The following is a 12,028-nucleotide window of genomic DNA, read 5'->3' as shown; positions in this document are numbered from 1 at the left end:
CACAGTATTAGCTAATCCCCCGTATCAACAAAAGATAAAACACTATAAAATAGTCAATGTCCACAGTTCATTATTTTTTAAAGGCTGATTGTTAAAAGCAGCAAAAATGCCACACATAAAAAGGTGGGTCTAGAAAGTTAAATTTTTCTGCCAACCTATGTATCCACGAATAAGGGTCATGATCATTGGTATAATGTTATGAATCATAATGTAAATATCTGATATGCAGGATGTATTTTCATTGTTCGTGACCCACAGGTTGAGAACTGCTGGTAAAGTATACCCTCCTGTTTCCTTCTTTGAGAAAACATGGATTCTCAAGACTACTAATTTTTAAATTACATTAAAGTTGTATAAAGCCATTTTAAAATTAAATTTAAATATTTACTTCTTATGGATTTGAAATTCTCTTAGCTAGTTGTATACAATGGAGATTTACAGTTGATTTGCCAATTAAACCTGAAATGTGAGCCAAATACAGATGTACCCCCAGAGAAGTACACTAAAATTTTTGCCTATCAGAAGATAATGCACTCAAGTTAAATGTTGTAATACTGTTAAAGTATGTTTTCTTTATTAAAAGTATATTAATTATTTACACACACATATACACATACTAGGTATTTTATTATGTATTTATTGCCATTATTTTTATTAAAGTAATGCATTTACTACACTTACCAGTTTTTTAAAATATCTATCATGCTCTTAATTAAATTTCTATAGCAATATTAGATACAAATGTCAGCAATGTTTGTTTTCTAACGTTAACTAATGATCTTTTTTCCTTATGATTAAGAAAAAAGGACATTGTGAAAGTTAACATTAAAAATGCTTAGATATGAAAACTTAGATTTTGTTATACCTCTGTAAATAATTATATTTCTTATAAATTATCCTCTAGTGAAAGTACCTGACCAAATTTGCTGTTCTCTTAGTTCATAATCACAATATTATGATTTAAAAATTACTTTTCTTCTATTTCCTTTCAACATCAGTGGAAATGAAATCTTCTTGCTCTGACCCATGTCAAGTTGGTTTTTAAAAAACTGGCTGAAGACAACCATTGGAGAGAGAGTCATTTCAGTGTTTACTTCAGACTTATGCTATTATACTGTGAAATAATGCCTGGAAAATAAAGGCATAAAAATATGCAAGTCTATGGAATTATTGAATTTAATGCTTAAAGGAGGTGAAGAGCAACAATTAATCGAAAGGTGGACTAAAAAACACACACAAACAAGCCCTAACTGGTTTGGCTCATGTGGGGGAGGCAACCAATCAATGTGTCTCTCTCACATCAATGTTTCTCTCTCTCTGTCTCTCCCTCTCCCTCCCACTCTCTCTAAAAATCAATGGAAAAATATCCTCGGGTGAGGATTAACAACAACAATAAAACACCAACAAGGTTGGGTCTCCTGTAAGCTACATAGAATAGCATACAATGTTTCTCTTACCATAGTATATGCTCAGCAACATGAAACAGGAAAGGCAGTGGTTGCCTAAGTGCATAGTTTATTTTATTATTCCTTGTACTTTAATGATTAACCAACAGTAAATTACCAACACTTGCAGGTCCTACGTACACACACATACACACACACACACAACCTAGAAACAACACAAATCATGGGTTCTGCATGGATGCCAAAACCATCTACTGCCTCCCACATATTACTTTCAATTAATATAATTACAAAGGTGTTTAATAAAATGTTAAGTTTAAGTAATTTGTCATTTTTTAGCTTTGTCAAATAAATGTGCACAAAAGGAAAGACTAATGAGAACAAAAGTTGGATATAATATAAAATTTGCAAATAATTTTTAAAAAGCAGAAGAGTTTCTGGGAACATGGGCTAAGTCCAACATCTGGGAAAGTAATATCTTTGAAAATCCACCTCAAGACAAAAAAAAAAATCCCTACTTATGAACAATTAGCTAATTCAATACATCTGGATATTAACTAATTTTATCCTATCTAATAAAAGACAATTGCTAATTGACCATATCCTCATTACGTCCATCAGCCAATCAGAGTGATATGCAAATTAACCGCCAACAAAGATGGTGGCTAATTTGCATACTGCAGGCAGGGTGGGCCAGTGCAAGCTGCCATCCGGGCCCCTATGTGCAGCCCTGGGCGGCAGGGCTTGGCAGCATGATTGGCCCAAGGAAGCCCTATTCTTGCAGGAATCTTCCTGCAATGGGCCTCTAATCTGTATTATAAAAGGTCAGTGGCCGTAATGCCGTAATGCTGTAATGACCAAACGACTGGTCACCAGGAGGTGCATGGAGCACCTCTCGGTCCCTCCCCCTGGCCCACAAGCCACTCACAGCAGTGGGGTGGAGCGGGGATCATGGCTCATGTGGCGTGGCAGGGCTCGTGGCTCACACAGCGCCAAGGGGCTTGTGCAGGGCTTGCGGCTCTCGCGGTGAGGCAGGGCTCGCAGCACAGTGGCAAGCTACTTGCACATGGTGGGTCTGGGGTCCCGCTGGCACAGCGGGTCTGGGTCTCACGCGATTTTGTGCACTGGGACTCTAGTTTTCATATAAAAGAGTCCTGGCCAAATCAGAAAGTTTTATAATTTCTTAGGAAATGATGGGAAGGTAGGCAATGTATTCTTTGCTTCACCTCTGCTCTTACAGACATTCTTACTTCCTTCTTTCCAGCACCTCTGCACAGGTTAGGCTCTCTACCCCCTGCTTCCCTGAATGAAATGATCTGGAAATGATTAGCCATTTGATTGTAAGTCCAATATTCACTTTGCTAAGCCTTGCTGGTCACAATATTGTCTAGTTCCCCATGAGAGTCTATTTATAGTATGTAATTTTGTTGTAAATTTGCTGAATATTTTAAATAAGCTTTCTCAACAGGCTCTCCTAGAGGAGCTTTTATTTTCAGACCCACTTACTTCAATATGATCCAAAGTTATATTAGGCTTAATATCAGAACCCATTTTTTTAATCTTTCTGTCATAAATAAATGTTTACATTTTAAAATATTTATTAACATAGAGCTCAAAATTTTAAAAATTATAATTATTTTAATTTTATACATATTTGTGGTTATTTTCCTGTTTTGTGTGCTTGTGCTTCTTTGCTTCTTTTTTATCTAATTATTAATTTATTTATTTTATGTTAGTCCATTCATCAATTAGGCAGTTAATTAATAAACTGTTCTTAATTAAAAATAAATAAATGTTTATTTTTCTGCTAACTCCTGAACTACCAAAGGTGGGGGGACCTAAAGTTCATTTCAATGAAGACATTTGAAAGATTTTAAAAGCACCTAATGCTTCCCAATCACAGAAAGTGGACTTAATAAAAATGAAAAATTATTTTAGAACAGAGTGGACAATGTACTCCTACACCTTTCAGAATATAAATAGAAAGGGCAGAGTATGGATGGTAGACTGACAAAAATATATTCATGTATAAATATGTGGGATCTGAAATCAGATTCCCTGGATTTGATTCCTGTGTGCATTTCTAACCAGCTCTGTGACCTTGAGGAGATTTTCAACCACACCAAGCCTCAGCTTCCTAATTTTCAAAACTGTGATAGTAAAGGTACCTATCTCTTCAGGTGGTTAGGAAGACTGAATATGCTACAACTGGTTAGCACTTTACCTGGCACACAGTATGACCTCAATGAATATTAACAGCTAGTAAGCTCTAAGAACTCATATTGAGGCACATTCAGAACAAACACTTTAAACCATATTGCAAGAATCCAATATTCATCTAATTTACCCTCATCTAATTCATACTAACCACTATCCTCTAATCAGCATAAGTACAGCAAAGGAATGAGAGCTGGGCCAGTGCCATCAGTGAGTGGGAGTGGTGGTGGTGGGAGCAGGGCTGCTGGCAGAGAGTAGCAGGGGCTACTATGGGAGGGGCCAGGTGGGGGTGTGGAGGATGGGTGGAGACCCGCCCCTGTGACTATCAAAGGTGCAGGAATTACTGCACTGGGCCCCTAGTCACTAAATAATAGACCTCAATTCTGCCTTTCCTCTTCCCTCTCCACTCCATGAATGCATGCATCCATGCATTCCATGTATAGCTACACCATTGAAATCAGAAGTTAACAGTGAACACCAAGAAAATCTAATAAATAATTACAAAATTCCTTTAGCCTGATAATACTTGCTGAAAAAGAAGAGAACAGGCTTACTGGGAGAGAGGGTTGCAGTGAGGGTTTCAGGTACAGCACAGAAAGTCATATGCAGTAATTAGCTAATAGTATAAAGATGTGATAGTCAATCCTACTGATTATTCTCCTGCTCAAACATTATCGCCCTTCCCATCATAAGCCTATTTTCTTCTATGTTCCCTCTCTAGTCCCCCTTTTCCCCTAATTTTAAAGAAAGAGCTACAGGATAAATGTTGAAAAATAATTCCCTTAAGAATTTTGATTCTGAGCATTCCATACGCAGCCACCATCTGTGTGCTCTCTTTCCCCAATGCTGACTCTGAGTTTGAAGACTTAAATACATTCTGTCTTTCTGTCCCATCTATTTAGGTATTCCCAAGTCTGGGGAACCAAGTGCAACATTTTCCTAGTCTCTTTGCTACTCTGTACATCTGCTCCAGCCTCTAGTATCTCTGCTAGAGGCAAGCTTCACTGGAATGTGTAAATAGAAGGAAAGAATCTGGGTTCAAAGCCCAAGTCTATCAATAATATTCAAGTCACTTTGGGCAACTCCTTAACGTCTCTGAACTTATTTATTTATCTGAAAAATTAGGGATTAAAATCCCTACAAGACAGGTTCAGTATTGGAGTTAAATGAAATAATGTTTTAGAATCAGCCAACACAGTGTTTAGGAGAGCTGGTAGGTAGATGATGGGAAATGCTTATTTTCTTCCATTTCTGACAGCATCAACTTATCATTCCATTCCTACACTGGAATCCATGGAAATAGCCCCTCTCAGAATCAGTATTTATTCCCAATACCTTTGATAATCATATTACATATCTTTTAATTACTAAATATTCTTAGTGTGCAGAAACTATAGAATATCATGTAAAAATGCCTGATTTAGTAGTTTTCTCATTCTCAGTAGCTATGACCTAGATCTTTAATTGTTAATGGAATATAAAATGTTAATATGTATAAATTATCTCTTAAAAATTTAGTTCTGTTAAATAAGAGAGTACTTCAAATTTTATCATTAGAAATCATTCTGTTCATAACAGAAATATTAAACATAAAATAATAGCATACTATAGTTCACAATGTTATATCCTTTAGAAAGAGACACAGTGCCATATTAACCCTTACTTTTAACATGAGATTGGATGTATAGCCATATATTTTGTTATATAAGACACATGAATGTATTTTTTAAGAAAAATAATTATCTTGAAATTCACACTTTCATAACTGTTGTAACTTTCTTGTGAAGAATTTTCCCCTAAAATTCATTCTAATATGTTTATCTACTTATATAATTCATTTTCATTATTAATGCATTATCTGTTCAAGGAAACAAAACTAACTGCTATTGGTTCAAGAAAATATAAATACTTTACATGCTACTAACTCAATAAGTGAGAGAGGATCCTTTGTCTTACACTTTACCCTCCCAGGAGGCCAGAAAATTCTAATAAAGAAGCATTATAGCAATAATTAAGTATAAAAAATAAACTTTTTACTTTGATGTAGAGCCATTTGTTTATTTTTTTTCTTTTGTATCCCTTGCCCTAGGAGATATTAAAAAAAACTCTCTCTCTCTCTCTCTCTCTCTCCTCTCTCTCTCTCTCTCTCTCTCTCTCTCTCTGTATGTATATGTGTGTGTGTGTATATATATATATATATATATATATATATATATATATATATATATCTGCCTATACCGTCTTCTAGGAGTTTTATGGTTTTAAGTCTTACATTTAAGGCTTTAATCCATGTTGAGTTTATTCTTATATATGGTGTAAGTTGGTGATCTAGTTTCATTTTTTTGGATATATCTGTCCAAGTTTTCTGAACACCATTTACTGAAGAGACTGCCTTTACTCCATTGTTATGTTCTTGCCTCCTTTATCAAACATTAATTGTCCATATAGGTGTGGGTTTATTTCTGGGCTCTCTATTCTGTTTGTTTTTATGCTAGTACCATGCTGTTTTGATTATTATGGCCTTGTATTGATATCAGGTGGTGTGATTCCTTCAACTTTGCCCTTCTTTCTCAAGATTTCTATGGCTCTTCAGGGTCTTTTGTTGTTACATATATATTTTTGTATTACTATAATTATTAAAATGATGATTGTAATTATTAAAATTATTGACTTAAAATTTCTAGTTCTGTGAAATATATCATTGGTATTTTTATATCAATTACATTGAATCTATAGATTGCTTTGGGTAATATGGACATTTTAACAATCTTAATTCTTCCTATCCATGAGCATGATATATGCTTCTATTTATTTGTATCTTTTTCGATTTCTTTCCTCAGTTTCTTATAATTTTCTGAGCACATGCCTTTTACTTCCTTGGTTAAATTATTCCTAGGTATTTTGTAATGCAATTGTAAATGGGATTGTTTTCTTATTTTCCCTTTCTGATACTGCATTATTGGTGTATAAAAATGCAACCAATTTTTTTATATTTATTTTGTATACTGCTATTTTACTGAATTTATTAGTTCTAGTAGTTTTTTTGTGGAATATTTGGGTTCTCTATATATGGTATCATGTCATTTGCAAATAATGAGTTTTATTTCTTCCTTTCCAATTTGGATGCCTTTTATTTTTTCTTGTATGATTGCTGTGGCTAAGATTTCTAGTACTGTTGAAAGAATGGTGAAAGTGGACATCCCTGTCTTATTCCTGATCTTAAGAGAAATTATTTTAGTTTTACTCTATTCAGTATGATGTTAGCTATGGATTTGTCATATATGAGTTTTGCCTATATTTTTAAAACCCAACTTTAGCCTCCCAATTGCCCAGTGTCAGAGTCTACTACTTTGAGCTCTTTGTTCATGCTCTAAATCTAGTCCTGTTGGTTCTGCTGTTGATTTATAAAATGTGCCTTATACTCATAAACAATTTTCAGTAACACTGCCTTCATTCAGGATCTATGTACTTTTTATGATATCTTCCTAACATGTCTTCTGGCCTCCTGTTCATCTGTGTTCTTATTTATTTTACAAGATATATCATCCTAAAGATTAAGATAAATTTTCCCAAATCGCCACTCTCTTCAATTTAATTTCTTACCAGTAATGGGCCCCTATTACAGAGTAACTCCAAATGCATGAATCCTGAGTTCAAGACCCTCCGTGATGAGGCTGTGGACCTCTATCACTAAGCACAGTGCAACACACGACTTAGGCAAATGATATAACAACATTTCCTCACCTCATTTCCAAAGAAATCATTACTTTCAACACATTCTCAAGCCATTTACTACATTCTGCATTGTATAATGATCACTTGTGTTTTGTGTCTTTATTGAATGCCTTAGAATCTGAGCTTCTTGAAGAAGATTCCATATATGGTAGAACTCTGTATTCTTCAAAGCCCCATTGTGTTTTTATAATAATTTGTTCAGTGATGTAGAATAGAATGCAATGGATTTAAATGAAATGTCAAATCTTTTAGCAGGATTACATCTAAACTCTCCCCATTACACGAAAATCTAGATCATTTTAAAAGTCAGCAGAAGAGGATATTTTAGTCTTAGCAACCCAAATCTTTGAGATTAACTAAACTTCAAGGCAAGGATAGGTGACTGAACGTCTATGAAGTAATTTACTTTGTATTAATCAGTATTTAACATAGACCATCAACTGAAGTCAGAATATAGTGCACATGTTCATTTATATCTGAAAATTCTAATAGCCTATATGGTAAGGACTTTGCTGATGCTGTTATTAAGCTAATGGAGCTAATTAAAAAATCTACTTCTCTCAAAAGAACTGGAAACATAGCTAGTAAACTAAGCTTTAAACATCAATTCTGTCAGACTGTGATATGAGACAAACGATTCCTCTGTCAAATATTTTTTTATTAAAATACCCTCCAAAATAGCAAACTTCATTTTCATTAATGAATGTTCAAGCCCACAATAGACTTTTGCTCAATAATATTGTCACTTCAAGGGAAATACTTTCATTTCTTATCAACATAACTAATAAAGTCTGTCTTTTAAGGCAGAAATAACCAACCAATTATTTCTGACATGTTCTTTCACAAGGGGAACAAGAGGCTCAATTTGTTCACTCTCCACAGAGAATCACTACTGAGTGACTCATATCTAGGTAAAGCTTTACATTCTGTCCCCAAAGCAACAGCTATGAAGAATGAATGGTTTCTTGCAAATTTGTCAGAAAATTGGAACTTTTTCCAGTTACCCAGAGTTATCAGTTTGACTAGATTTAATAGTAACTACCAATATAGGATTGATTGCTTTACCTTACCTAATTGGCAAATTCAGTAAAAGTGATTTATCTTCATGGCATTTCCCAGTGGTTCAATTTCTAGCCTGCCTTAGAATAAAATGCTGTTGATATTAAGATAGCAAAGGATCTTATCACAAAACATAGAGAAGCATATCTGTAATATTCATGGTATACTTCTGAGCTTTGCAAACATTTTTGTTGAGAGAGAGAAAGAGAGAGAGAGAGAGAGAGAGAGAGAGAGAGAGAGAGAGAGAGAGAGAGAACACACCCATGGGAACCCTCTTATCTGAGCAGAATTTAATTTTTTTCCAGCAACAAAACTTGTATTTTTTCTTTATTTTTGTCATCTGTAATCATCTTGTAGGGAAAAAATGGGGATGATGCAAGGATTAATATCGAACTACACAAAGCTATAAAAACACCCTAACTGCTATATTAAGTGAGAAGTGTGGTCATGCAGCAGAGTGGGGTGGCTTTTTTGACTACTCCAAAGTTACTGATTCATTTTGTTGACAGAAGGAGACATTTTCTTATTTTTATTCACTTAAAATTCTTGGGAATAAAAGCTGCAAAGTGGATCAATATCTATTTTAATAAGGCTGTATATTAAACTCAGTTACCTAAAGAAAGAAAGTTTATCTTGTTTTATAAATCATGGCAAGACTAACAAAAAGTTCACTACTTATAGTGTGAACTTTAAGAAACTATACATATTTCACATTTAAATACATTTAATTCCTTTATAAATTGTTTGAAATTGCTAAATCATTTTCTTCTCACTATAATTAATTCAAGTAACACAAAGAGTATTATCAATTGGCAGGCTTTCTCTTGGCTGTGTCTTTTCCTTGTCTTAATTTTATGAAAAATAATCCCGAAGTGGGTTTAAATAGTTAAAGGTGAAAGTTGGCCCCACTTTCTGAACCAGCAAACCCATTCCTTCTGCTTCCTTTTATGCTCTTAAATGAATAAGTCCTGGATATACAAGATTATACAAAGAACTTTCATATCATTGTTTCAAATCATTCTCTTCAAAGCAATTTCATACTAATCAGAAATGGCAAATTTTCACATAATATAAACTATTGCAATTTTATGACAGTATTAGCCAAATATTGTACATTCCATTCATTTTATATCTTCCAGAGGAAAGTACAAATCATTTCAAGTAATTGTCATATTTGAAGAACCTGGGTGGCCTAACCTTAATAGAGTCTGTTCAGTTTCAAGCTAAGACTCTTCCCCATAGTTGCCCTAAGTCATGCCATTCTTCTGCCATGTCTCTTTTGGGGTCTTTCTTACTAGTTTCATTCTTAGACTCCAGGCATCCAGTGCCAATATCCTTCCCCCTGGTATTCAATGATACTGCACTTCGTCTGGCCTTTTCCTGAAATGCCTCACAGTCCCAAACTAATGGAAACATTAAAATTATGACTGGAAGAAACACTAGAAAGCAACTGTCTCACTTTTATTTCCAAAGTGAAGAGATGGAGAGCCCGAGAGATTAAGTCATTTCTAAACAGCACACTTTTAGTTAGTGGTAAGGCTGGGATAGTATAATGGCTTCCAGAATGGGAAGACTGTCACAGGTTCCTCCCTAAACAGGTGCTGAGTCAAGGACTTAAGGTGCAAATAGTTTATTCAGGAAGTGATCTCAGGAGACAATATGAAAGGTTGGGAATGTGAGACATGTTACCCCATGAACATCTGGGGTCCAGTCTTGCTGGGATATTTCTGAGGGATTGTGGGAACTGAAAGGGACTTTGGCAATGATTCTGAGGTGTTTATCCATCATCTCCCATCTCTTGTTGTTAACAGCAGCTCTGACAACACTAATTCCATTTCCTGCCCAGCCTCAAACTAGCTGAGACTCTCCCATAGCCAGCAAGTGCCCTCAGAGAAGCCACTGGTGTATACAGAAATTGTCTGCATGCAACTGCCAGTGAAGCCTAAAGGGAAAACTACAGGCTCAGAGTCTACCAAAGGAATGCAGGGTCCACTCAGGAGAAGAGGCCCAATTCAAGATCTAGCACTGTATCTAACTGCTTTATCAGATGCTCAATTAAAATTTATGTGGCAAGTCAACTTCTCCTAGCACCATTTTAATAAAAATTAAAATACAGTTGATACTTTTCTTCCTGTTAGAGTAATAGATGGGGATCACCAGAGCTATAGCTCTCCTTAAACTGCTTGCTCTTAAACCTCTGTGGCAATAAACAGCTTTGGGGGCAGTATTAGCAAGGGCCTGTCTCATGTGTCATTGAAACCCAAAGTTCATTAGAAAAGAGTGTGGGACGTGGAAAAAAAGGTATCTTTTATCTGCACAGAAGAACTGTGAAGCTAGTTCTGACAGTGTTATAAAAGGAGAGAATGAAGTTGGGTGAAATGCATACTTAGGAGGTTTGAGTTGAAATAGAAGATATTTCCCTTAAAAGCCATAAATCTAAGAAACACAGATCACGAGTAAAGTCAGATAAAATTCAGGATGCCCAGTAAATTTTGAATTTTAAATAAAGAATAATTTGACACATACATAACTAAAAACATCTTTATTGTTTGTCTGAAATTCAAATGTAACCACACTTTCTCATATCTTTTTTTGCTAAACCTTATAAACCAAATCCTGGGCCAGTCATGAAGGTTTTCCTGTATGTGTGTGTCCTGATAGACTGGACAAGGCCCAGAGTTAATGATTATAGAAGAAGCCCCCTCAAAATTTCAGATCATAAACATTCTTATAGAAATCCTAATCACAGAAACAATAAGTTATTTTTGGAAAGCAGGGAGCACAGTTGAAAATCTATAAATAAACTGAAGAAAGATAAGCAAGAAATATTAGATGTTGCGTTTTATAGGAAAGCAATGTTATAAATGTTGACTTTTTCATCAAACTTGGCCTGCTCCAAGAAATTATAAATTGAAGGGGAAAAATGTAAAAAAAAAAACCCAAAAAAACAAAAAACACGTCTTATTACTTAAATTTGCATTGCAGGTAATCCCTTCAGAGACTCTCTGCCAGGAAATTATATACAAACATAGTTCTCTTCCAGGAATATGCTTTAATTTTCTTCTCAAATATGAAAAAACAAGTTCTATTATATTTGAAAAATAAATATTTCAAAAAATATTAGGCACAAATTATTTTAAAACTCTTCTTGATTGAAGTTTTCTTTCCTATCTGTAAAAAACAATGTATATACATGTGTATCTGATATACCTATACATAAAGAGTTACTTTTCCAGGAGAAAGTAAATAGCATAACATATGCTAACCTTATGTTGTTGTACTTGGCGTTTTAGGTCCTCAAGATCAGGTCCAAGAGGCTCTGTCTCCATTTTCCTTGTTCTCTCTTCTGTTTTTGTAAGCCAATCATTTAACTCTTTTAGTTGCTGATTCTGAAGATCCATTAGAACTTTATGTAAACTGAAAATTTGAAAGATGTTTATTATTATTACCTCTATAAAATCAACTTTACTTACTATTATTAAATTCATAACTAGGTAACAGTGTTGACATTAATACTTTATGGTGTATTCACATTGTTTGGCATCTTTTGGACATTAAGAAGGTAAGTAGAGTCCACTATCAACCATCTATGATGTTATTCTGTCTCTGAT

The 12,028-nt window shown here is 34.6% G+C and overlaps 1 protein-coding gene across 1 annotated transcript in view; it reads right to left on the bottom strand.

Annotated features, from left to right (window-relative positions):
* The window catches only part of DMD (dystrophin), a 1,824,373-nt gene that overhangs the window by 1,593,428 nt on the left and 218,917 nt on the right, over nucleotides 1–12,028 (bottom strand). Inside the window, exon 10 of the mRNA XM_036304100.1 lies at nucleotides 11,684–11,834. Coding sequence (XP_036159993.1) covers nucleotides 11,684–11,834 — 151 coding nt within the window. The remainder of the gene's footprint in view (nucleotides 1–11,683; nucleotides 11,835–12,028) is intronic.

Source organism: Myotis myotis, unplaced genomic scaffold (genome assembly GCF_014108235.1).
Source record: "Myotis myotis isolate mMyoMyo1 unplaced genomic scaffold, mMyoMyo1.p scaffold_m19_p_4, whole genome shotgun sequence".
Taxonomy (NCBI): Eukaryota; Metazoa; Chordata; class Mammalia; order Chiroptera; family Vespertilionidae; genus Myotis; species Myotis myotis.
The sequence above is the reverse complement of the archived record's forward strand: the minus strand, read 5'-3'. Positions and strand labels throughout refer to the sequence as shown.